A 27431-nucleotide genomic window follows, 5' to 3' on the forward strand; every position below is an offset into this window, starting at 1 on the left:
GTAATCTGCACACACACAGACACACACACACAGACACACACACAGACACACACACAGACTCACACACACACACACAGACACACACACAGACATACACACAGACATACACACAGTCTGACGGGTCACCGGGTGGAGAACACATGTCTCCATGGAGACAGACGGATGCTGCTGGTCCAGGTGGGACGTCAGGACACGTCCAGGACACGTCCAGGACACGTCCAGGACACGTCCAGGACACGTCCAGGACACGATCAGGACACGTCCAGGACACGATCAGGTGTCGTCATGTGACCGAGAGGATCATGCTTCTTTCATTTCATCAAATGTATGTTGACGTAATGAAAAACCAGAGGAAACGAACATGATGTTCACACTCAGGTTCTGGACTCTACATGTCCTCTGGTGGACGGAGACATGATGTCATCAGCGCCGCCACCTCCCCCCGCCCTTATTGCTGTTGCCTAGCAACAAAGCTAAAGTTGGACATGCCCAGAAAGTTTGAGTTAGTTTGTTTTCTCCTCGTGAAGCGTCCGGTGCCTCCAGACCAGCTGAGAGAGATTCTCAAGCTTCGGACGTCTCTTTGCTCTCCGTCGCCTCGACCTCTTTGAAAAGCACAATGCATCCTGGGATACGTTGGTCCCGGGAGGATCCAACTGTTCCAGGATCTAAACTCTGAAGTTGGTTCCTGACAGTTTTCTAAACACAGAAGAATTTACTGCTTCAGTCAAACATTAACCTGTAAACACACATCGACAAGTTTCCCATGAGCCTCGGCGGCGGCTGTGTTCTCTGCTCCTGTGCGTTTGTGAGTTCACACTTTGAACTGTGTGTCCATCACCTCCCACACAGGGAGGAGCAGCGTTTACATCAACAAGAGAAATGTGGGTTACACAAACATCGCTGAGCTCTTCATCCACCCGGCCCGAGGTCACATGACTCAACAGGTTCTACATCGTTGATGATCACAGACTCAATATAAGATGTAGAGTCAGATTCCGGCTGCAGAACACGTCTCTGTTCAACTCTTGAATCTAAAACAAGACAAACAAGCTCCGGACACATGAAATAAAACATTTGTGCAGCAGCTGAACTCAGATCAGTTATAAATACAGACACGTAAAAGAACCAGAGGAAGATCTTCAACTCCTCGTCCGGATTTCTGCTCATAAACGTCTCAACTCAGATCTTCATAAACTGCAGACTGAGCAGTGCGCCGGCCAGAGAGCAGCAGGAGGTCATCTGATGCCGTGGCAACATGATTCATAATCCCACACATAACGTGTCCGAATGTCCCCCCCCCGTCCACGGAGCACTTAGAAAGCTGCACGTCGTCTTTTCAAGCAAACGGAGGAGAGACGGAGGAGTGACGACAGCTGCTTCACAATTCAGGTTCCACTTCCCCTCAGCTCACATTTCAATCTGGACGTAGAACAACATCTCAGTGGAGATTGAAACCCGGTCCAGGCCTGAGCTCCCGATCACCAGCTCGCTGTTAAGTGGCTCTGCAGAAAGCTGCTGCAGGTCAGCCTGGGGTCACTGGAAATAAGAGCACAGGGAGGAAAGAAAGACCAGTAAACCTCTTAGAAGGTAACTGGTTCTACAAAGAGCCACATTCTTCACAGGATGAGGATTGAAGTCCCAGGGTCTGCGTCCGTCAGGAGATTCACATGGTAACAGGCAGCAGGGGGCGGCGGCCTCCCTTCATGTGGTTACATGTGGTCACACGTGGTCACATGGTTTCCTGGACATCCATCAGTGGAAGATGACGGACAGTTTCCAGGGCGAAACCTCAGGAGACACTGATGTCGGGTCAAAAGGTTTCAGTTACACAGCTGCAGGAAAACTGCTCCAAAAGAAACAAGAGAAGAAGAAACAGGTCGAGCCACGTCTGTTTGTATCTGACTCCTCTTTTCATTCCTCCTCTTCTTTCTTACTATCTCTTCTTTCCGTCTCTTTTTCCTCTCGTTCCGTAAGACTGGATTCTTATTTTCACATTTCTCTCTCTCCCTCTCTCCCTCTCTCTCTCTCTCGCTCATCAGGTTCAGTTTCATGTATACACAGAACCAATCAGTGCTGATGAGGTCGCGCTCCGATGGTTTTCCAACATGTCGTCAGATCATCTTCAGCTTCGGACTCCTCGTTGTTCTCAGGTCGTCCTTGTTCTGTCACATGACCTCTGCTCACAGTTGGGCGACAGCTGCTTTCTGCTGAGGTTCCAAGTGGTGAAGCAACGATCCATGTTCGAGTTGTCCTCAGAGAAAGTCACTTCTCATTTATGCAACAGAACAAGCAGCAGCAGAGATCTGGAAAATGTTGCTCAAGGATCCAAACGGCGAAGGATCCACCAAAGTTGCTCCTCTTATCAAAGCTCCAGATCCGACTGTCTGTCCGTCTGTCCCTGCAGGTAGTGGCTCCATGTCATGGTCTACAGACTGGGACCAAACATAGTCCAGGAACAGGACACTTGGCGATCGTCGCCAGAGAACTGCAGAGTGACTAGAACCTCCACTGAGAACCCATGAATGTCTTCTCTTGAAGGAGCGTCACTGAGACCCAGAGAACCAGTGAGCATCACAGGCACTTCCACAGAGACACTTCAGGAACAATGACAGGTTCTCCATGAAGAACTGATCTCTGCTAGAACTGCATCAGGAACCTATATAGGAGCCCCCTCATGCACAGATGGAACGGCTTTAAGGAACCTGTAACCTCCCCAAGTGGCCAGGGGACACTGTACCTGACAGACCCCTGTAGAACTCAAAAGACCTGACGACTGAAGTTTATCATCAGGATCACATCACTACAACGAGACACATTCTTACAAGAGCCTTAGAATCTCTACAATGATCTCAAGATCCTGATTTAACCTTTCTAGAAGCTTCTCAGGACCCAGTGGAACTCTTCAGGACCCCTGCAGAGTGCTGAACCATTGAGACCCCCACATGTCTCTCTGCACAAACCACAAACCTTTGTCTTTTTAACCTTTTCACCACAGCTGCTGATCAAAGGGGAACGGAAGTGAAAGGTCATTTGATCAGTTCTGTAGAAGCTCTTTGTTAAATAGTTCCTTCAACATAATGATTCACGGTCTGAGACTCAGTCTGATCTGATCAGTGTGACAGTGGAAGCGGTGTAGACAGATGTTGAAACCCAGAGACAGATGTGTGTTTCTGATCTTGTGCCTCTGTGCTCTGCTGTCTCTGCACACACTCCTGTTTATTTCTTCATCTGAGGGGCCCCAGGGGGCCTCGGCCCCCTTTCGTAACAGCACTCCTCCTCGGAGATGGATCTGTCTCCTGCATCGATAAAGCCGACCTCAAACTGTCACAGCTCAAAGAGACGACTCCTCAGCTTTAACGATCTCGTTACTCCGTAGACTTCCCGTCAGCACGAGTCGTCCCATGAGAGGACCAACAGGGCAGGAGGGGTTAGCACCTGTCCGTCAAACAGTTAACTCCTGTTGACCTCAGTGCAGAAAGGGAGGCGTGCTGTGAGAGGTCAACATGATGATGAATGTTGGACAGTGTGTGGCCCCCCCCCTCCCACCCAAACACCCTGAAGACCTGCAGAAGAAGAATAAGAGGAAGAACAAGAATAAGAGGAAGAGCAAGAGGAAGAGGAGGAGGAAGAGGAAGAGGAAGAGGAAGAGGAAGAGGAAGAGGAAGAGGAAGAGGAAGAGGAAGAGGAAGAATCATTGACTTTTGTGATGATGACAAAAGTAGGATGATGTTACATGCCACAGACTAAATCCGGATGGACGACATGACAGTTCCAAAAAGTGAGGCCAAATCATCTCGACCTCCCCCTGGTGGCTGGCTGCAGGATGAGTCTAGAACCCTCCTCCAGTTATTTAATATAAAAACAGATTGAGACGTCATGATTGACAGATGAACCTAACTCGCCTGATTGGCTTAGCACATACATGGGCGGGAAAGAGTCTGAATGCACATGACATCATAGACACAAGATGGCGGCCTTCGTATCGGAAATATTTTGGGTTGATTTTTGGAAAGTGGAGACTTTTGTTTATTTAGTGAGTCAGAGGCTGTTTCATAAAGTCAGTGATGGTTTATATAAACAGTCAATTCACAGTCAGTGGTTGTCTTTACATACCGGAGACAAAAGAGGATGAAGTCGATGTTTCACTATGATTGTTTGTGGTTTATATAACACACACAAACACACACACACACACACACACACACACACACAGTTATCAGCTGAATGATCACACACTGTCATGCCTCAGTGAGATTCTTTAGTAACAGAGCGGAGCTGTGGTATTTATTCCTGGAGCCAGCGTTCACTCTATCTTTCTTCTCGGGACATGACTCTGGAAACCCTCCAAGGACACGGCGTGAGGCAGCGAGCCAACGCCTCCTCGCTCTCGCCAGCAGAGCTCTTTCAGGCGCCCGCTGCACAAAACAACAAACGGAGCAGCTAGTACCGCGGGGGATCGGGTGGTAGGTGCTGGGACTTCTGGGAAGCTGGGGGAGCTGTGGGTACATGACAGATCCCCACGGCGGCAGGTTCTCAGGTTATCTGAGACCTTCTGGGAAAACATGTGAACTGCTTCTCTGCACGTGGAGCTGCTAATCACGATTCTCTCAGACAATCCATCTCAGAGTGGACCAACAGTTTATACTGTTGTGTCATCAACCCGAGGCTACCCTTAAAGTGGTTTCAGATCTGATCTTGACTCAGGACCTGTCGGGTCTGCAACAATCTGCTCAGGCAGAACCGACAGTTCCACAGAGAATGAGTCAGAGGTGATCTGTGTGTGAAACATGTTCAGACATCGACAGCAGCTCAGACACATCCTGAAGCTCCATCAAACATCAGACTCGTTCCCCTCCCACCTGGACCCTGCATGTCTCAGTGTGGACGACGACTCCAGCAGTTTTTCAGAACACAGAGAAATGATGACCAAAGCTATTAATAATTATTATTACTGTGATCCGGTGATCGGTGTGATCTGTAGAGTTACATCCAGAGTCCTAGTCCACATCTCCTGTGCAGGTGCGGTCCTGACTCGGTCTCTGTGTCTCTGCAGGATGCGACTCTGGGTTCGGGCATGCGACGGCGAAGCGGCTCGATTCTCTGGGCTTTGAAGTGTTTGCCACAGTGTTGGATCTGTCAGGAGAGGGCGCCAGAGAGCTGCAGAGGACCTGCTCGCCCCACCTCACCCTCCTCCAGGTGGACATCACCCAGCCACAGCAGGTCGACCAGGCCCTGCTGGACACCAGGGCCAAACTGGGCCTCAGAGGTAACAACTAAAAACACACGTACGCTAGGCTAACCGCTCGTCCTAACCTAACCTATGCTAACAGTATCCATCTGCTTCCAGTCTCTGTTTTAAGATTGGCTAACATTTTGCTTCTTCCTCCAGTCTTTGTGCTAAGCTAGGCTAACAATTTCAACCATACAGGCTTTTTGCTAAGCTAGGCTAACTGTTTCTCCCTGCTTCCAGGCTTTGTGCTAAGTTAAGCTAACTGTTTCTACCTGCTTCCAGGCTTTGTGCTAAGCTAGGCTAACTGTTTCTCCCTGCCTCAAGGCTTTTTGCTAAGCGCTAACTGTTTACCCATGCTTCCAGGCTTTGTGCTAAGCTAGGCTAACTGTGTCCCCCTGCTTCCAGTCTATGTGCTAAGCTAGGCTAACAATGTGGTTTACATCTTCCCATGTTGCACCTGGACTTTTCTCTGGCCCTTTCAGGCAAAGTCATGGTCATCCTCAGTTTCACTGTAAACACACATTCTGTTGTGCACAACATGTGACTCCTCCTGTGTGTGTTTGTGTGTGTGCATGTGTGTGTTTGTTCTCTGAGCTGTACAGGAATGTGTGTGTTGGATTGTGTCCTGCAGTTTTCTAAGAATTCACTGAAGTGCAGCAGCAGAGCTGATGAAGAAACTAGTGTAAACAGCTTGAAGTGATTAAGAGAGAGAGAGAGAGGAGGTGAAGTGAGAGAGAGAGAGAGAGAGGAGGTGAAGTGAGAGAGGGAGAGGAGGTGAAGTGAGAGAGAGAGAGTGAGAGAGAGAGAGAGAAAGGAGGTGAAGTGAGAGAGAGAGAGGAGGTGAAGTGAGAGAGGGAGAGGAGGTGAAGTGAGAGAGAGAGAGAGCGCGAGAGCGAAAGAGGAGGTGAAGTGAGAGAGAGAGGAGGTAAAGTGAGAGAGAGAGAGAGGAGGTGAAGTAAGGAGAGAGAGGAGGTAAAGTGAGAGAGAGAGAGGGGAGGTGAAGTGAGAGAGAGGAGGTGAAGTGAGCAAGAGAGAGAGAGAGAGAGAGAGAAAGGAGGTAAAGTGAGAGAGAGAGAGAGGAGGTGAAGTGAGAGAGAGGAGGTGAAGTGAGCAAGAGAGGAGGTGAAGTGAGCAAGAGAGAGAGAGAGAGAGAGAAAGGAGGTGAAGTGAGAGAGAGAGAGAGCGCGAGAGAGAAAGAGGAGGTGAAGTGAGAGAGAGAGGAGGTAAAGTGAGAGAGAGAGAGTGAGAGAGAGAGAGAGGAGGTGAAGTAAGGAGAGAGAAAAGGTAAAGTTAGAGAGAGAGAGAGAGGAGGTGAAGTGAGCAAGAGAGAGAGAGAGAGAGAGAGAGAGAGAAAGGAGGTAAAGTGAGAGAGAGAGAGAGAGGAGGTGAAGTGAGAGAGAGAGAGACAGACCGAGAGAGAGAGAGGTCCTCATGTTACACAAACAGAAATCAGTTTCCCAGACCAAGTCATTTAAGGATACGGTGTGTGTGTGTGTGTGTGTGTGTGTGTGTGTGTGTGTGTGTGTGTGTGTGTTTGTGTGTGTGTGTGTGTGTGTGTGTGTGTGTGTGTGTGTGTGTGTGTGTGTGCGTGTGTGTGCGTGCGTGTGTGTGTGTGCGTGTTTCTGTGTGTGCGTTTGTATGCGTGCACGTTTGCGTGTCTTTAATAATGTGATGATAAAATACACACACACAGACACACACTTAAGAACTGTAGTAAAATGAATTAGCTCATATCGTGGACATAGTGGATCTTCAAATCATCTGGATTCAAACACGCGCTGCTCTGCTGAAACTAGCGCCATCTGCTGCTGTGGAGGAGAACCTGGAAATCTGGGCTGAATGTTGTAAAACATATGGTGTGTGTTTATTGTTGATGATTTGTGTGTTTGTTGATGGGGGAGTTCCAGATCAGAGTGGCTGAAGGCTCTTGATCCCATGGTGGTGTGTTGTGTGTGTCTTTGTTGGTGTAATGTGGGTCATTTGTAAAACATGTTGTGGTTGTTTGATTCTTGGCAGGAAATTAACACCATAAAAAGCTAAACTCCCACAGAGACTCGTAAACGATGAAGAGATTGTAGGTGAGAGGCTGACAGATAACCTCAGTGTGTGTGGGGGTGTGTGTGTGTGTGTGTGTGTGTGTGTGTGTGTGTTTGTGTGTGTGTGTTGTCCTAAAGTAACTGTGTTCATGCTCCATACATCTATATGTGTAATAATGTAATTGAGTAAAGTTCTGAGTTGTTGCTGTTGCGTCAGTGAAACCTGATGGATGATGACAACTTTTTGTGTCTCCGATCTTCTCTCTGCGATGTTGAGATGCTGCCGCTGCTCTGGGCCGTTTCAACAAGAACCATAAACGAGCGCATTCAGAGGCTGGTTTGAATCCTGCCTCAGTGCCTTTAGTGCTTTTAGCTTCCACTGCCAGAGAAGTCACCCGCTCGTCCACCGTGTCTGGGCGAGTTTAATCGTGTCTGATCGTCGCGTGGCTTTAGGTTCAATCTTTTGACCCTTGACCTCCTGATGCCTGTAACTGGGCTCACAGCGCCACCTGCTGTTGTGGCCTGGAGGGAGAATTACTCAGGACACTTGTGAGAAAATCGTCAGTGTGACACAACGGTGGAACTATCGCGAAATTTCACAAAAGTCTTGTGAAATTGTTTTAGTTTTTCTTGGAGAAATGGGATATACTTTTTATACTTAAAACATTAATCCCACAAGTACATTGAAATATTTTTACGTAGTGGAATCAATGTTTTTACAGTATACTACGACTAACTGTTTCTGAAGTATTCTTTATTAGAAATATGTAGTGCATTAGTTTGTCAGGTGGGTCATGTGATAAATCCGTGTTTGCAGGTGAATTATTAAAACATGTTTGGTTTGTTTGTTGAATTTAACTCCATGAAAAATCTTCTGATGACATCATGTGAATCTTCAGTCATCACGTCACGATCTCACTCGACGAGTTCCGCGACAGATGTATGATCTTTGTGTGTGTGTGTTGTGTGTGTTGTGTGTGTTGTGCAGGTCTGTGGGCGCTGGTGAACAACGCTGGAGTGTGTGTGAACTACGGAGACGCCGAGCTGTCGTTGATGTCGAACTTCCGTGGCTGCATGGAGGTCAACTTCTTCGGCACGCTGAGTGTCACCAAGAGCTTCCTGCCGCTGCTGCGACAGGCCAAAGGTCGCGTCATCACCATCTCCAGCCCCGCCGGTGAGGGTCGCACAAAGACACAGACACAGACACACACACACACACACACTTACACACACACACATGCTGGGATAGATCCTGATTGAATGTTCCAGGTTTTGTTCTCACATGTGGTTGAGAGGAAAACAGCTCTGACATGAAAACCCTAACCCTAACCCAACAACACACATGTTGAAGAGTCATTGTGTCATCACGATGTCATCCTGATGTCATCATCTTGGTTGGGCCTCTGTGTGATGTCATGATCATGTGTTTCAGGCGATCAGCCGTTCCCGTGTCTGGCAGCGTACGGGGCGTCGAAGGCAGCTCTCAACCTCCTCATCGCCACTCTGCGCCACGAGCTGGAGCCCTGGGGAGTGCAGGTGTCCACCATCCTGCCGTCCTCGTACAAGACAGGTAACACACATACAGACACACACAGACACACACAGACACACACAGACACACACAGACAAACCATTTGCTCCTCAAGACAGGTGAGACTCATCTGCAGGAGTTGAGGTGAAACCTGGACTCTGACTCCAAGGAGCAGACCACTGACATTAGCCGTGTTTAATATGCTGACCAATGATTGTCTCGTTCCCAGTTGTGTCACCAGTGACACCCAGTCTCATTGGTGCAGGCGTTCAGTGCACAGAGCTGCTGCTCCACATGTTAGTTGGATTCAGCTGAAACACTGAGAGCATCACCAGCATGGACAGGAAGGAGTCGACTCTTTGTTAGCAGGTTGAGTTTTGTGGTGAAACGTAGAAAGCGATCAGATGTGTTGAACCGGATCAGGCTGCTCCTCCTCATTCTCCTCCTGGTTGTGTTGTGGTTTGATCTCATGTTGAACATGACAACGGCCTCCTGCTGTGGAAAATATTCTCCCCATGTGGGATGAGCATCTGTTTTCATACACAAGTACAAATTGCTGACGTGTGGTTTTGAATGAGCAGCAGATGGATGAACGTGAGCAGAGCCAGAAGGAGAGTTTCCCTCTGCTCTGGTTTCATTGCTGCTGCGCGTTTGAAAAGATAATTCTCTCTGTGCTGCAGTTGTGTTCAGGACACGTCTGTTCATCAGAGCGTCTCCAGAGTCGCTGTTTGACGGCTTTATAACCTTGAGGTAAAGAACAGATATCAACACCACAACCAGAGCCAGCTGTCAAAGTTCGAACATCTAAGTACTTAATTAAAAGTCAGTACAGTCAGAGTTTTACTCAACTTTGAATTATCTACAAATACAGATGTTTCCTGTAGACCGGCACAAACACAGCTGCTCATATAAACATTAGTTTTATAGCGTTAGATAGAACTTTCATAAACTTTACACTTGGATTTAAAAAAGACGCTTTGAGATGAGAGTGGGATTTTTGTTGGTCGGTTGGAGGAACCACAACAGAAGAAGAGTTTGAACGTTTCATCACATCCAGAGACGCTTCCTGTCAGCACACGCTCTCACAGCTCTGACGTGGTCGTCGATGAGTGAAACCTTTGTTTAGAAAAATGAGAAATAGTTTCTTACACTTTATCCAAACCAAACCAATTAAAATATATTGAAGGTGTTGACAGGGCTTCTTATTATCCTCCTTCTACGGATGATCACAGTCGAAGCTCTGGAAACACTCCAATAATAACATGTGTTTATCTGTGACACGCTCTGAAAGACCCTGGGAGAACCTGGGGCTTGTTTCTTTATCATCTCAGGAAACAGGATGGATCTCAAGTGTTAGATGAGTGAGGAGCAAGATAATTATCAACACTGTGACGACGAGCCCCCGAGTCGATGTGTTGACACCAAGCTGAACAATCTGTGCTCTTATAGATCGGCTGAAAGAACAGACTGACACAGGTTTTATTATAAATATGATTCAAAGTCTCTGTGCTCCACAGTCACAACCCTAACCCTGGGAACATCTGTTAAAGACTTATATCTGAAGATCAGACATAAAAACCTGAACCTCATCTTTGGTTCAGTCTTTACTGTATTTGTTCTCCACACGACCAGAAAAACTACATTACCCACAAACCCCCTCACCAACATCTTGAGGTCTTCAACATGTCGTACTTTTTAAAATAAACTTCAGAAAATCAACAAAATAAAAGGAAATTAATTTCTGCTCATTTCATCGGCTGCTGTTCAGTGAATCAGTTCATGGAGGTAACCAGTAGGTGGCACTAGTTCCTCAGTTCTCCTTTCATTTACTCTTGACCTGTGTTGACTTCGTTTGATGAGTAACCCTTGAACCTCCGTTGTCTCCGCAGGCCAGTCCACCAACCAGGCCTACTGGGAGAAGCAGCACCGACGGCTGCTCCAGGGTCTGTCTCCAGCGCTGCTCGAGGAGTACGGCGAGGACTACGTGACCGAGACCAAGGAGTTGTTCCAGAGCTACGCCAGCCACGCCAACCCCGACCTGACCCCCGTGGTCGACGCCATCGTGCAGGCGCTGCTGTCGCCACAGCCCCGGGTGCGCTACTTCGCGGGACCCGGCGTGGGGCTCATGTACTTCATCCACAGCTACTGCCCCTCCAGCATCAGCAACCGCTTCCTCCAGAAACTGTTTGTGAAGAAGAAGCTGATGCCGCGCGCCCTGAGGAAGCAGTCGAGCTTCGACCTGAACCTCAGCCTCCACAACAACAACAACAACAACAACGAGGAGGAGAAACTCAAGTAGCTGTGGTAGACACAACTAGAGGACCACTTCCCACAGCTGTGTGTTGTTCCATAGTGGTGCACCAACATTGTTTATTTTAGTTTCTGTAATGTCTGGGCCTGTGGCGCCCCCGTGTGGACGGTGCTGACACTGACGAGTGGGCAGGGTTAGGGTTAACAAACGGGATCACGACTCCGTTCCGAGGAGCTGAAGGAAGAAAACTATATCTCATGTTATTTCTGTCGTTTGTTTTTCACTTTCAGCTTCACGTTGGGCTTGTTACCGTCACTTCTCACTGAACGTGTTCATCGCTGTGACGTCAGGACGCAGTGACACTGTCAGGTTAAGGTCACGCACCATTCGACCCCGACACACGGCCCGACTCCGCCCACGTGGTCCTTAACACAGTTCAAATCCACGTTATCGCTACTGGAGCTAGCATGCTAACCAGTGATCTCCTCTTGTAATACCACTTTGTGCCTCAAGAGGCGACAGTGAGTCCCTTTAGCATCTAATCGGCCTACAGGACCAAAGAGCTAGATTTAGATTAAGGATCTGAGCGAACCCCCCGACTCGCTGCCCCCTGTTGGTTCTGAGAATGAACTCCACAGATGGACCCTTAAACTGTGACGATACTTTCACCACTTCACAACAACACAACAACACAAGCGTGTGCGTTGTCTTGGGGGGCCCACGAGGAGCATGGATGTGCGTTTAGCGTTATCCATGGAGGACCGAACCTCGACTCTCCACCCACGAGTGTAACTCAGGATTAAGTCCAGATTAAAGTCAACGTCAAGGCTCATTATTATTATTTATGATTGTTTATCGATTATTCGGAGCAGACAGTGGATCATCGTTAGTTTGACTGATGATGAAACTTCTGTGCCGATCTTGGTCATCGATGGGAGGGGTGGTGCACGAAGCGTACTAACTCCTCCCGGGTGGCGAGAGACTGTGAAACAAGCGCGCTCAGTGAGACGAGCTGCTGTAGTGACTTGTCCATCAGCCGGCGTATTTCCTGCATCACAGGAAGTGCAGAGTCAATCCTTTCAAAACAAAAGAACACGGTAGCTGTCACATGTTTTATACTTACACAACCAGTTATACTGACGCTAATCTTAGATTTTTACTCGTCTGTGAATAAAAACAAATCAACCAGTGATCACATGATCTGCTTCATCCAATCAGGTCGGAATTATTTTCCTATTGTACCGTCTGAATATTTTCATGTACTGTTGTGGTTTAAAATAAAAGACACGTTTCTTCTGTGTGGTCATTAACTCTGATCACGATCTTATCGATGAGCAGTTTGAAAACTTTGTATGTAAATATTTGTAACTTCTTGTTTTCTATTGTTTTATCTCAAGTGTCACATGTAAAGACAACATCAAGTCAAATTTTTGCACCATCACAAATAATAATAATCATAATAATTTCCTATATAGTTTCTCTGTGAAATCCAGTTCGTTCTTCGGATTCAGGAAGTTTCATGTCTGTGATTAAAAGTCTGATTTGTGACGAATTCAACAAAATCCAAACTTCAACTGTCGTTGTTTTCAAAAAGATGTTTTCACATTTCAGACGTGTGCGTTGTGTCGTGATGTTTCTGGAACCTTTGTCGCGTGTTGTGTTTGGCATCGTCTCACTTTTGGTCTTCAACCGAAATATTTATGTCGACTTTTCACTCATACTGTGAATTTTTTATGAAAATGTAAAAAACAAACAAAAAAAATATGTAAGGTGTTTTTTCTTTGATAGAAATAAACTCAACTTTTTACACTCTCTGGCGTCTCTGTGGTCGTCGATGCTCGTGGGGGCCCCGGACCCCCAGGGGCCCTCAGGCTGTTTTAATGTTCTCTCTTAATTATTATGAAGATGTGTGTTAAGTGTTGAACCCACTGCAACACAATGAAAGTGAAACACACACAGACACACAAACTGTTTAACAAATGACAAGAGTGAAAACTAGTTTTTTGTTGTGTGTTTTGTTTTCAATCTTGTTTGGTTGTTCTTTTGTGTTGTGTATTGTTGTGTGTTTTTTTGTGTAATATTGTGTGTTTTGTATTGTAAGTTGTGTTGTGTTTTGTTGTGTGTTTTGTATTGTATGTTGTGTCATTGTAAGTTGTGTTGTGTGTTTTGTATTGTATGTTGTGTCATTGTGTGTTCACAGGAGCAGCTGTTCTTGTGTCTCTTCTTCTGTGGTTTCGTCTTGTTTACTCGCTGTCTGAACTGCTGCCCGGGGCCTGAAGGTCGCTCGTCATCATCCACCACAGAAGAAGAGACCAGGCGACCTTTGACCCTGAGCATTTCTCCATGTCTTCCCCAGTGAAACATCTGGAGACAACCAATCACACGCTGAGCTTTGGGATGTGTGATTGTTACAGAGCTTCAGGGTTCAGCTCCGGTCAAAACACACGTGATCACAAGAGCACATCTGGTCTGTGGTGGATCTGGATTGTGGTGAATCTGGTCTGTGATAGACCTGGTCTGTGGTGGATCTGGATTATGGTGGATCTGGTCTGTGGTGGATCTGGATTGTGGTGGATATGGTCTGTGGTGGATCTGGTCTGTGGTGGATCTGGATTGTGGTGGATCTGGTCTGTGGTGGATCTGGATTGTGGTGGATATGGTCTGTGGTGGATCTGGTCCAGCAGCAGCAGTTATGATGAACCCCCCACAGAATAAACCCTGGAAGTCGTCTCCAACTACTTCTTTGTGTGAGGTGAGCCGAGTCCATCGAGGACAACCCCCCCCCCCCCCCCCCCTGTGAGTATTTCTGAGTCAGAGGTTCACTGAGTTCATCACAAACTCTTCAGCTCTTCACGTGTTGACAGTCCAGCGTCTTGTTGACCTCGATGCCTCAGCTCAGCTGGAGCCGTGCGCTGCCCCCTGCTCTTTGTCCACAGACACCGGCTGTGGACAAAACCAATGTTTTTATACATCATTGTTTCCCACAATGCATCGGGAAAAGTAAACTTCAATCAATTGTCACTAACAAGTGACTTTATTGTTCATTTATATTTGCCACTGGCTGGCGTTGTTGTTCATCATAATCCTCCGACAGTGACAGAGTAGTGTCAGAAATCGTTTCTCTCTTTTATCCATGAGCTCATTATATAGTTCTTTATATAGAAGTCATTATAAAGTGAAGTACACTGACTCACGACCTTTGACCTCCCTGCCCGTGAAGCTCTTATCACGGTGGAGCAGCTGTTTGTTCCACCGACACGTCGTCTTCTGAACCTCAGACTTTTCCTCATGAAGTGAAATGTGATTGGTTTAAATCTGGACTGCTGCTGTGTCATGTGATCAATGATATCACGTTTCAAATATCAAACTTTCCATGTTTTGATTCTGATGATCTTTCTCTGATGCGTCCTTCAGGGTCAATCTTTTTCTTTGATTCATTTCCTTCCTCAGCTTCTCTGGTTCAGTCTTTATCTTTCTCATCCTCTACATGACTCAGCAGATTTTGCTTTTCAAACTATATTCGACTATTTCAGCTCAGTCTTCAAATTTAAATTTTCTTCAAATTCATGAAAACATTCAAACGGTTAGAATTTAATTCAGCAGCTCGTCAGGAAATTATTTTTTCTTCTTCAAATTCACTGAGTTATAAGTTTATTCAAAACGACCTGATACTTGTTTCTCTTCAATTAATCTTAATAGTTTTATTCTTCATGTTTCGTTATATTTGGGACAGTCCCGTCTCTGACCACCAGAGGGGAGTGTAACACAACAAACCAGAGGCCCAGGAGGTTTCTGCTGTTTCACCACAAAACAGGAAAGATAGCACACACACACACTCTCACACACAGACACACACACACACACACACACACAGGCTGCAGGTGGTGTCCTGTGATTGGAGCATTTGAAGTGATTGCTGCCTGATGATTGGACGGACTCCATATTGAATCGTCAGCTGTGTTGAGGTTTTAAATGTCATCAGATTCGACCCTGAGCGTTTCTCTGTCTTTATATAAACAGTGAAGTGGCTCTAATCGCATTCAGGTGAAACTGAAGCTGAGACCTCGTGGATGTGTCAGGAGACAGAGGAGATCGATCCGTCTGTTTGGAGCCGGAGGCAGCAGAGCATCATAATGTAATAATGAAACTGACCCAACTTCCACTCACACAGCTCGGGTTCTGCTCTGGAGGTAGAGGAGCGACTGCTGCTCTGTGGATCCAGCTCCTCGCACCTGGTTTGTAAAGTAAAGTCCAGGACTTGTCTCAGTTTCATCAGGAGAACTTATTTCCTACAAGAGAAGATAAGAGTCGTCGTGAAGCTGCAGAAAAATCGTTTATTTGAGCGGAGCCAGAAAAGGTGTTGATGAGTGACGGCTGTGTGATCAGGTGTGTTACAGGTGAGAGAGCCCTTCCAGCTGATCCACAGGTTTCTATGATTGTCATTGTGCATCACGACACCACACGTAGAAAGTTGCTGCAGCTACAAGCGATTTACAACATGCACGTCATGAGGAAAGATTGCATAGCTCTTCACTGTTTGCCCTTTAAAGGTGTGCTTTTCAAAAAGTCTCTGTCAAAGCACTGGAGTCAGAGAAGCCCTGTTGTGTGTCCACATGTCCACAGGAGACGTCCGACCTCGGAGACGCTCTCCTGGATCACGTCTGCTTGTCCTCGCTCAGAAGTTAACGAAGAGAAAAGTTTCATGCACAAACTGTTGATCTGTATTCACCAGAGACCAGACCTGGGTCCGGCCTCGTTTCCTGCTGGAGGACGTCTGGAGGACGTCTGGAGGACATCTGGAGGACATCTGGAGGACATCTCTCCACAGGTGATAGAGAGGATAGGCACTGAGGGGGGGGTGAGGCAGCTCTCCTCTGTAGCATCATATTCGTATGTGAAAGTTGCTGCAGAGAGAAGATGACACGTGATGTTAGATCCAGGGCCACCCTCACCCCCCCCTCACTCCTCACCCCCTCATCCCCTCACTCCCCCCTCACCCCCTCACCCCCTCTCTCCCCTCACCCCCTCACTCCCCCTGACCCCCCCTCTCCCCTCACCCCCCTAACCCCCTCAATCCCCCCTGACCCCCCCCCGCTCCCCTCACTCCCCCTGTCACAACAGCTGAGTCACTGTTTCACTTTTATCATTATCTTAGAAATCCACCTGCTCATGCTGACATCACAATATTTCATATTTTATATTTGTTGTTACGACCAGTCCATGTTTAGCCCCGCCCTCTTGTCCGAAAGTCAGAGGGGAATGGCTCCGTCACGCCCCCCTCCCTCCCTCCCCCCCTGCCTACCCACCCCTGCAAGTAGAAACCAGTAGAGGTAATGACACACACACACACACACACACACACACACTCACACACACACACACACACACACACACACCAAGGAGACTGTGACCTGCAGCGCACACGTTATCTCACATGGTTGCCATGGCAACAAGAGCCTCGTCTCCAGCTAATCTGAGGTTGAGTGTGATGGACGTCTTCACGACTGAACACCCCCCCCCCCCCCCCCCCCCCCCCAGTTCTTTCTGCTTGGTTTGGGCGGAGGAATGAAAGTGTGATGAACCGCCTGCAGTAAAACGAGTTTGATCGAGCTGCTCTGTTGGTTCAGTGGTGAGGACTCAGCTGACCCCCCCCCCCTCTAACACACACACACACACCCACACACACACATTCACACACACACACACTGTTACTGATGAAAACTGCAGCTTTATAATAACGATCTTCGTACCTGAGGAAGTCCGGAGCTTTCGAGATCATGTTCTCGAAATCGGCGAAGGAGAGTTTCCTGTCTCCGTCGAGGTCGGCCTCCTCGATGGCTTTGTCACACACCAGCGCCACCTCCTCCGGCGTCAGCTCCCCCTTGGTCAGCTTGTTCAGAGTCTTCTCCAGGTCCTCCTTGCAGATGAAGTTGTCCCTGTTATAGTCTGGAGCAGAGGCAGAGCATGAGGACGAGGGACGTGAGACGCTGGGACAGACAACACGTGAGGATTGTTACCGTAGATCTTGAAGGCGTAAATGTTCTTGAGTTCTCTGGGCGACGTCTCACACAGGGCGGAGAACATGTCCACAAAGTCATTGAAGCTCAGGTTCCCCTGTCCGTCCTCGGAGAACGTCGCCACGATTCTGTCTCTGAACGGATTCTCCTGTCAGAGCAAACACACACACACACACACACACACAAACACACACACAACAATTAATAAATCTGTTTAAAGTTGTACGAATCTGGCCAACAATAAAATAAACTTCCTATTTGACCTAAAATTAGCCTAATTTCTAAACACGGGCCCGAGTGAAGTCGTACATGTGAACGTTGACACAAATGTTCAAGGTTCACATGTTCAACAAAAGTACCGACGATCATCACGTGTTTGTGTTACACCTGAACGACCCGAGCGATCTCCTGCTGCCTCTTCATATGTAAAAGACAGAAACCCCAGAGAATGTCCAGAGTCAAATGTTTGATCTTAAACAACGTTGATGCGTTGACGACTGAGTCTGAAACTGTTGTGCGACCTTTGTCGTCTTGTTGTGTGTAGAGGATAATTCACACGTCTGTGATGAAGCTACGTCCTCGGTACGCACGGAGGAAAGAAAGACGTCGTCCTTGTTCCTTCAACTCAATTAAAGAATGTCGCTGTAATGTGACGCTACCAAGCCGACCAATCACAGCTCCTGAGGTCTGCGACGCCTCCATGTGCAGTACCAGTTTTGGGGGAGGGGCATGTCGGGGTACAGCGTAGGATTCTGGGTAACACACACGACGTAGCTTCGACACAGACGCATGAATTGGGTTTCAAACAGTCGTCATGTGAGAGAGGACACCAGTGATCGGACCCAACGTGTGAATGCGTCTCTCAGACTCGCCAGCAGGGGGCGCTGTGGGCGGAGCTCTACCTTCAGCTCAGGCATCGTGACGATGAGCGCCAGAGGAACTCTGATGTCCGGGCTGTTGGTGTAATCCAGAGGAACTAAGTGTGGAGCCAGTTCACGATATCTGCCATGTAACCTGCAGAGGACGGAGAGATCATGTGACACAACAGACAACCGTTACATGAGTCAGACTGTCACAATAAAAGCATCTGAACTAACTGTCATCAGCTCCTGCTCTGTCACAATAAAAGCATCTGAGCTGACTGTCATCAGCTCCTTTTCTGTCACAATAAAAGCATCTGAGCTGACTGTCATCAGCTCCTTTTCTGTCACAATAAAAGCTTCTGAACTGACTTTGATAAGCTCTTTTTCTGTCACAATAAAAGCATCTGAACTAACTGTCATCAGCTCCTTTTCTATCACAATAAAAGCATCTGAGCTAACTGTCATCAGCTCCTTTTCTGTCACAATAAAAGCATCTGAACTGACTGTGATAAGCTCCTTTTCTGTCACAATAAAAGCATCTGAGCTGACTGTCATCAGCTCCTGTTCTGTCACAATAAAAGCATCTGAACTAACTGTCATAAGCGCCTGTTCTGTCACAATAAAAGCATCTGAACTGACTGTCATCAGCTCCTGTTCTGTCAAAATAAAAGCATCTGAACTGACTGTGATCAGCTCATGTCCACCAGCCTCCCTCCAGGAAGTCGTCTCTGTAGTGATGGTGTTTGTTAGATTTGTGAGATGAACATGTTGATAACTTACCGCAGGATTTCTTTCCGGGTGAAGAAGGTGCAGTCCTATAAGAAAGCATTTAAACAAACATGTAAACAAACATGTCAACAAACAGGTCAACAAACATGTAAACAGAGAAATGGAGGTGATGGAGCCACAGTGAGTCACAGAGCAGCTGATCCTCTGGGAGGATCTTCTTTCACATCATCAGTCAACATCAGGATGTCGAGAGACTGGAGCTCAGCCAATCAGACAGCGTCTCTGCTAAAATGTACTCATCTCTTGTGTTCTCCTCTAATCTGTGCTAATCTACTCCGATCTCTTCGGTTCTGTCCTAATCTATCAGGTTCTAATCTAAACTGTTCTGTTGGAATATGTCCTGTTCTAATCTGTTCTCCTCTAGTCTGTTAGGTTCTAATGTAATTTGTTCTGTTCTCCTCTGTCCTATTCTAATCTGATTTGCTCTAATCTAATCTGTTGTAATCTGTTTGGATCTCTAATCTATATCCTCTGATCAGTGGTAGATTGTTATTTAGATGTTTCTCTGATTACGTGGATTTGATTGTGTTTTTGGAACTGACCCATGTTCAAATTGTAATCTATGTTATTGTGTAATCTTAATAAAAACTGTTTAATCTGTATAAACATGGTGTTATTTGTATAAACACAGTTTATTATATCTAATTTTAACAGGGTGTAATCTGTTATTATATGTAAACACAGTGTAATCCGAGTTTACATGGTGTAATTTACATACTTTTATGTAATATATGTTAAAACATTGGAATCTGTCTAAACACGGTGCAATCAGTGTAAACTGTGAAACCTGGGTAAAGGTAATTTATATAAACACTAATTAAAGATTAAGATCCATTTATTTGTCCCAAACACATGCACAGACACACTCATGCAGGTAGGGAAATTTAATCTCTGGTTTTGACCCATCTGGTGCAGGACACACAGAGCAGTGAGCGACCATGTACGGCGCTCGGGAGCAGATGTTGGGGGAGTAAGGTGCCTTGCTCAGGGGCACTAGACAGGGTAGGGAGACTCTTGGATTTTTGGACAGACCTTCTCTGCCCAGGCGGTGGTCTAGTGGCAGAAACTTGGACTATGGGCAGAGAAGGTCTCTGGTTCGTCTCTGGTTCGACTCCACGGAGAGACAACAAAAGACGAACCTGGATTGATCTGTTCAAAAATCCAAGAGTCTCCCTACCCTGTCTAGTGCCCCTGAGCAAGGCACCTTACTCCCCCAACATCTGCTCCCCGAGCGCCGTACATGGTCGCTCACTGCTCTGTGTGTCCTGCACACAGATGGGTTAAATGCAGAAGTTAAATTTACCCACCATAGCATGAGTGTGTTGTGCATGTGTTTGGTATAAATAAACATATCTTAATCTTAATCATAGTCCAAGTTTCTACCACTAGACCACCGCCTCTCATAAAGAACTGACCCCGACTAATCTATGTAAACTAGGTGTATTCTGAGCAAACAAGGTGTAATCTATGTAAACACTGTGTTATCTGTGTAACCAAAGTGTAATCTGTGTAGTATATGTAAACACTGTGTAACTGGGTGTAGTCTGTGTATTGTGTGTGAACACAGTGTTATATCGGTGAACTGGGTCTAATCTGAAGCAGTCACCTGATAAGCCTCCAGCTGCTCGTCGGTGAAGGTTGTCTGTTTGTTTCCCATCGTGCTGGACTAATTGTCCCATCACACCGCCGCATCACAGCGCTGCATCTCACTGGTCCCCCGCTGATCTCAGACCATCCATCAGCTGGTCCTCACACATCCGCTCCTGGTCTGGATCTAATCCTCCTGGTCTGGATCTAATCCTTCTGGTCTGGATCTTATCCTCTTGGTCTGGTTATAATCCTCCTGGACTAGGTTTAGTCCTCCTGGTCTGGGGTTAATCCTCCTGTTCCAGGTGTTATCCTGGTCCTGGTGCGGATTTGATCCTGGTGCTGGTCCAGATGTGATCCAGGTCTGCGTTCGGTTCTGATCCTGATCCTGGTCTGGGTATTATCCGGGTCCTGGTCCGGGTATGGTCCTGGTCCTGCTCGTCTCGGACTCTGAGCTGCAGAGGAGGAGATGAAGGGAGCAGCCTGATGCGTTCAGGTGCTCATCGTAAAAAATAACTTTCAATTCAAATATCTGCTTCAAACGGGAAAAGGTGGAACTCCCACTGAAGTTACTAGTGTGAATCACAATTACTTCATCATTCATACTAGGTTATTATATATCAAACAGAATTTATCAATAGAGAGGCTCAGAAATCATGTTTTATGAGGTCAGGAAAGATTCCTGAATGCTCTTGAATGCAGCACAGAGGATGTACCCGTCATTTAATTACTTTGATTTAAATTTATTTATCTCATCTTCGTACAGTTAAATTCTTCAATTGGCTGTAAAAGAAATGATTCATAATTTTTATTTGATTTCGTTTTATTTATTAATTTGTCTTGTCAGCCAAAAACCTTCAACGTTCACATGAGAATCAAACAGACTTAATAACACAACCATATTATACAGGCTATTTGTGTTGTATACAAATAATATATAGAACTTCACAGCTTCAAAACATTTCAAATAATTACACTATCCTACAAAAATATTACTATAAAAAGATAGAAGGTAATGACGTCAGCCTGCAGGTGAAGACGTCATCCACTTCCGCTGTGCACCAAGATCGTCTATTGTATCACAGGTGAATCACACCAACGTCCTGCGAATCAAAATCTGTGATTTTTAAATTAATTTAGTGTTAAATTTCACATAAGAATGTAATATTTAGGATGATTAATATTAAATAAAGTTGACAGTGTATGAACCTCAAAATGACACAAACAAAAATCTGAGCTCTGCCAATAATGATTTGTTTTTAATCCATTTAACCAGCGATGGAAAATAACCAGTTCTTCCTCACCTCCATTTTTTCTATATATGATCCCATCCTGCTGCAGATATACACATAAATACACAAGTATTTATATTTTCATATTCCAGATTCAAAATGTTCCTCCACTACATTCATCTTTAAGCTTTATTTACTGGTTACTTCACAAATTCAGTTTCTACTTTAAAGTGTGATAATGATTTCCACTTGCAGAGATCCCCTGGTTTCATCCTCTGGTTTCATCTGATCGGATCCCTTGCTGGTTGAGCTGGGAGGAGACTGTTGGAGTGGCAGCTCTGCGTGTGTCACAGGATCTTTGTCCCAGTGAGCAGAATGGCCGGCAACGCGTGGAGGTCAATGGTGAGAAACTGAGTGAAATGAGCGAGTGAACGTGGTGAACCACAGTGGAACGCGTGTGAACTGGTGCATGAGTGGGATCTGCAGACTGGTTTCCACTGGGAACATGGGTTTTTATCTCAAACTCCTGTATTCACAGTTGTTAGCATTTAGCCTCCAGCAGCTTAGCAACTAGCAGCTTAGCCGTGTGTCCTTCAGTCGGTGCGGGTCGAACCTCCGCGGGACTCTGGTCCTCCTCACCGGGACGCCCGCCACTTCATCCGCATGTCGGTGCTCGGTCGTCACGGAGCCTCCCGCTGTCACCGGGGAGCCTGTCTCCAGTGAACCGGGAGGCTCCCCGGTGACAGCGGGGAGCTTCCCGGTGCCGCTCGGGCTGCGGGGGCGGACTGAGACACCTGAACCAAACCGCGTTTAGAAAACTATGAATTCAAGTCTCTTCTGTATTTTAGACTCGATCCACAGCTCCGAGAAACCACGTCAGAGCTCCACAGCTGAGCTCGGGTCCACGTGCACAGTTCGGCGCGAGTAGGATGTCCGTCACAGACTTGATTTATAAAGTAAACTGCTCATTGATGGAAACAGAGTGGGTCACGTTCAGGTTCCATAGTGATCCAAACACACAGAGCCTCGAGGAGATGTTCACAGAACGTGTCTCACACTTTAGTTTGTTTTCATAATTTAATGAGATTCAGAACCTGAGAAGTTTCAAACGAACGAGGTGTGAAAACCATTGACTGTTCAACAAGGTTAAAGAGACACGAGCTGTGTTCGAGTCCGAAGCTGCTTCAGTCACGTGCTCACGAGCCAGGAAACTTTAATTTAACCTCTGTTAATCATATAGTGTTAGTGTGTGTGTGTGTGTGAGTGAGAGAGGAAGTGTGTGAGCTTATTGGGCCTGGTGTGTTGAAGTGACCTTCTGTTGTGTCCTCTAGCTGTCCCAGGTGGTGGGGGGTGTGGTGAGGAGACCCGCTCTGTCCTCAGTTTCCTTTTCCAGAGGGGTGAGTATTTCAGGGTCAGCCCTACACACAAACACACACACACACACACACACACACACACACACACACACACACACACACACACACACACACACACATGCTGAGTGAAGTCCCTGTGAAACCCGACTACACTGAACTTCTCTTCTGTGTGTGTCTGTGTGTTTTGCAATGTTGTTACTTGAGTCCTCAGCTTAACGTCCATCTTTGTTAACAATCCATGGTTTTAGTTCAAACTGTTCATTCAGACGTCAGAGTGAGCAGCTGAATACAAATCTGTCTCTGCCCGTCCCTCTGTCTCTCTCTCTCTCTCCACCTGCTCAGATGCAGACGGTCACTATGATTCCCGGCGACGGGATTGGACCAGAGATCTCCGCGGCTGTGATGAAGATCTTTGAGGCAGCTAAAGTGAGTGAATCAGAGACGTTACTCTTCTTTTGTCCTGTTGTGCGACAATCAGCTGATGTGTGTTTTTGTTCAGGCGCCGATCAGTTGGGAGGAGCGCAACGTGACGGCCATTAAGGGACCGGGTGGGAGGTGGATGATTCCTGCTGACGCTAAAGAGTCGATGGACAAGAGCAAGATCGGACTGAAGGGTCAGTGGACGCCGCGTGATCGACCTGCAGGACGTTTGTTTTTTAGTTGAATCCTCATCAGTTGAAACGTTTTGTCCTGCAGGACCCCTGAAGACGCCCATCGCCGCAGGTCACCCCTCCATGAACCTGCTGCTCAGGAAGACCTTTGACCTCTACGCCAACGTGCGCCCCTGCGTCTCCATCGAGGGCTACAAGACCCCGTACACTGACGTCAACCTGGTCACCATCAGAGAGAACACTGAGGGCGAGTACAGCGGCATCGAACACCAGGTGAGTGGACCACACGTCATATGACAAGAGGTCAGAGTTCAACAGATGTTAAAGGGTCAGTTCCCCCGAAGTAAACATCATGTTATTATTTACAGTTCAAACTGTTCAAGAGGAAACTGTCAATAAAGGTTCTCAGAAAGCCATGTGAATACTGGGGAGACGATCAGGATCACATCACCGGGTGTTCTGCTCGTGTTCGTCCTCGGGGTAAGAAGGAGGAAGCAGCTCAGTTATATACGCTTCCTGAACCTCACCTGTTGACCCCGCCCACTCCTGATGTGCATCAGTTCTCACTGTCAGCTCACATCTGGATCTAATCCACTTCAGAGACCTGTTAGTCGAGCTTAACAGAAAGACTGGAAGCAAGGGAAACTCTTAGCCTAGCTTAGCACAAAGGCTGGAAACAGGTAGAAACCGTTAGCTTAGCGGAAGCGCGCTAACTGGGTGCAGATCAGCTGACAGTGGACTCGTTCCTCACGTTGGTCCATGATGAACTCGTTCTCCTTCTGTTTGGTTTCCCTCCTCTCTTCACTCATCACTTCTGTCACATCACCAACCTTCATGGAAATGTTCTGTTCGCTCTGTGGACACTTTCCTCTGAAGTGTGATGTCCTGTTCAAATCCACAGTGTTCATCTGTGTAACTTTATTTAAATCTACAGTCAAATGTATTTAACCATTTAAAACATAAACACAAACGTATTAATCAGCTTGAATCCAAAGGCTCAAGCTGCTTGAATCATTTAATACGAGGACATTAGTTTCAATCCAATCAGCTGTTAGTTCTGAAGTCCTGTGGTCCAGTGACGTGTCCCCACACCGTGAGCGTCAGGTCCACACCGCTCTGAGACCGCTGGGGACACGTGGATCTGAGCACGTCTGTCTCTTTGCTGTTGCAGATCGTGGACGGCGTGGTTCAGAGCATCAAGCTGATCACCGAGGACGCCAGCAGACGCATCGCGGAGTACGCCTTCGAGTACGCCCGGAACAACCAGAGGAGCAGCGTGACGGCCGTCCACAAGGCCAACATCATGTGAGTCCCTCTGAGTCCAGCAGCCAATCACACGCCCTCCAGCAGAGTGAGATGATGATGGAAATGACATCTGGTGTATTCGTTATGGGGAGAGCGTGGCCTAGGGGATAGAGCGGGTGCTCTGCAACAAGAAGGTTGCCGGTTCGAATCCCACTCTATCCCATCTGCATGCCTAAGTGTCCTTGGCAAGATACTGAACCCCTAGATGGCCCCTCATAAAATGATGAGTGTTCTAAAAAATGTAAGTCGCTTTGGATAAAAGCGTCAGCTAAATGACATGTAATGTAATGTAATGTTATATTCTAGGGGTCAAAGGACACGGGGAAGGGGACAGTAGACACAGGACACAGAGCAGGACAGAAGACAGTCAGTAATGATCCTAACTGCTGAGAACTAGGACTCGGGACAGTTTGTGTCCATGAAGCTGCTCTCAGACCAGCACTGGACTCTTCAGATCCACTCTGCGTGCCCTGTCCTCTCTGAGACAGCTTCAGTAGTGAGTCTCATCGTGTCTGTGTCAGTAACAGTCTGTCTCTCTCTCTGTTTCTCTGTCTCTCTCTCTCTCTCTCTCTCTCAGGCGGATGTCAGATGGTCTGTTTCTCAGGAAGTGTCGTGAGGTTGCAGAGACCTTCAAAGACATCAAGTTCACTGAGATGTACCTGGACACAGTTTGTCTCAATGTAAGTTCACATGCTCGACTCTGCAGAGACAGAACATGGAACTGAACTGACTAAACTCTGTTTGTGATTCAGAGTTTAAGAGAAATGTATTCAAACAGTGTGTTTGTCTGCTCGACAGAGACGAGCACACACTAACACACTAACACACACACACAGAAGAGAAGTTCTTCCTGCAGATTATCACACAACACAGTTTTTAGAACTTCCTTGTTGCAGAAGACGCGACGCCCTGTTAATCCAGGATCATGAACTCAGCAGGTTTTTATAAAGATCAGCTCAAAGTGTGAGTGACTAGAAAACAGAAGTCTGAAGTCAGAGTCTGTTGTTGACCAGCGGAGTAAACGTAGATCCTCTGTGATGAAAGTTAGAAGGATCCGTGTCCGTTGTCTCTGAGTCGATGTCCTGACGTCCTGGTCTCTCTGCGTCTTTCAGATGGTTCAGGACCCGACCCAGTTTGACGTCCTGGTGATGCCCAACCTGTACGGAGACATTCTGAGGTGAGTGTCTACCGGTTGCATGAGACTGAGACGTGTGGGAGGACGTTAACGTGGAGGACATGTCTGTGTTTCAGTGACCTGTGTGCCGGTCTGATCGGAGGACTCGGGGTCACGCCCAGCGGGAACATCGGCGCCAACGGAGTCGCCATATTTGAATCGGTGCGTTTCTCTTTGATAAAGTTTAAAGGAACAAACTCATGAGACTGAAGACGATTGATGATGTCACGGCTCCAACCCCAGAGCTGAGCCGCGATCTGTGTCTGATTGGTTTGTGTTGGTCCTTCAGGTCCACGGCACCGCCCCTGACATCGCCGGGCTGGACATGGCGAACCCCACCGCCCTGCTGCTCAGCGCCGTCATGATGCTGCGTCACATGGGCCTCCACTCCTACGGCAACAAGATCCAGACGGCCTGCTTCGACACCATCAGAGACAAGAAGGTGAGTTCTCGTTGACATGTAGATCACATGACACATGTTTCTACTGTGTGAGGATCATCAGGCCTGTCTCTCATCCTGTAGTCGATGATGATGATGATGACCTGACTGATGAAGGCTTTGTTTCTCAGGTTCTCACTGGAGACCTCGGAGGAAACTCAAAGTGTTCTGAGTTCACGGCGGAGATCTGCCGACGCGTTCAGGATCTGGACTGAGCTGCTGTCGGAGCCCGAGTCTCCGCCCACCAGAACCAGCTCCATCACAGGCCCCGCCCCTTGTCCCCCCTGCTCCCCCTGCTGGCTGGTTGTGTCTCTGCTGCGGGCGATTGACGGTTTCAACTGTTTACCTGTTTACCTGTTTGTACCTGTGATGATAATGTGGAGGGGGCGGGGCTTCTGCAGGAAGCTGTGTGAGTCACATGATGAAACATTCTCCGAAACACGCACAAGTTTGACTTGACCAACTCTGAAATAACTAGTTTCAGTAATTATCACGATTATAATATTGATATCTTTATTCTGCCTCTGTCGTCCTGACACTCCGGATATTTACTATTTTTTTAACTCTGCTGCAGTTTGACTTATTTATTGTTTCTACTTCCTGTTACCGTGGAGCTGCTCTGTTCAGGTTCACTCAGAAATATGAACTTTATATATGAACGATGTTTCATATCAACAAACATGAAGTGTCGCTGCTTTAACGTGTTCACTCTCAAATAAAAAGGGCTTTTCAAACACTGGAGCTGAGGACGGTGATGTTTGTCATCTTGTTGGGGGGGGGGGGGGGGGTACATTATAATTAGGGCCTGAGTGCGAAGGCCCTACTGCTATTCGTTTGAAACTTCTGTCACATGATCAGTGTCCAGACCGAACAGATCTGTCAGTCTGTAGGGATTCAGCTGCAGATCACTATCTGATGTGACCTTTGACCTTTAACCTTTATTCAGCTCGTCAGCAGGTTTGGATTCATCTGAGTTTCATGTGATTCATC

The 27431-nt window shown here is 47.1% G+C and overlaps 3 protein-coding genes across 3 annotated transcripts in view; 2 read left to right on the top strand and 1 right to left on the bottom strand.

Moving 5' to 3' along the window:
• The window catches only part of hsd11b2 (hydroxysteroid (11-beta) dehydrogenase 2), a 14700-nt gene extending 1840 nt beyond the window's left edge, over positions 1–12860 (top strand). Inside the window, exons 2-5 of the mRNA XM_062390899.1 lie at positions 5054–5266; positions 8255–8440; positions 8699–8836; positions 10687–12860. Coding sequence (XP_062246883.1) covers positions 5054–5266; positions 8255–8440; positions 8699–8836; positions 10687–11096 — 947 coding nt within the window. The 3' untranslated portion in view covers positions 11097–12860. The remainder of the gene's footprint in view (positions 1–5053; positions 5267–8254; positions 8441–8698; positions 8837–10686) is intronic.
• Positions 12861–15028: 2168 nt separating this feature from the next.
• Positions 15029–20377, bottom strand: LOC133956106 (calcium and integrin-binding family member 2-like). Its single transcript, XM_062390984.1, has 6 exons — positions 20324–20377; positions 18709–18743; positions 17968–18079; positions 17066–17213; positions 16799–16994; positions 15029–15952 (listed from the first exon to the last, which is right to left on the bottom strand). Exons 1-6 carry the CDS (start codon positions 20372–20374, stop codon positions 15931–15933), a joined length of 564 nt encoding a protein of 187 aa, XP_062246968.1. The 5' UTR covers positions 20375–20377; the 3' UTR covers positions 15029–15930.
• A 1447-nt stretch (positions 20378–21824) lies between these two features.
• Positions 21825–27182, top strand: LOC133955964 (isocitrate dehydrogenase [NAD] subunit alpha, mitochondrial). Its single transcript, XM_062390911.1, has 11 exons — positions 21825–21938; positions 22868–22933; positions 23255–23338; positions 23412–23526; positions 23609–23796; positions 24695–24828; positions 25406–25508; positions 25941–26005; positions 26080–26164; positions 26292–26444; positions 26573–27182. The coding sequence occupies exons 1-11, from the start codon at positions 21912–21914 to the stop codon at positions 26654–26656; spliced, it is 1104 nt and encodes a 367-aa protein (XP_062246895.1). The 5' UTR covers positions 21825–21911; the 3' UTR covers positions 26657–27182.
• Positions 27183–27431: the final 249 nt, after the last annotated feature.

The sequence above is a fragment of the Platichthys flesus genome, chromosome 1 (genome assembly GCF_949316205.1).
Source record: "Platichthys flesus chromosome 1, fPlaFle2.1, whole genome shotgun sequence".
In the NCBI taxonomy this organism is placed as follows: Eukaryota; Metazoa; Chordata; class Actinopteri; order Pleuronectiformes; family Pleuronectidae; genus Platichthys; species Platichthys flesus.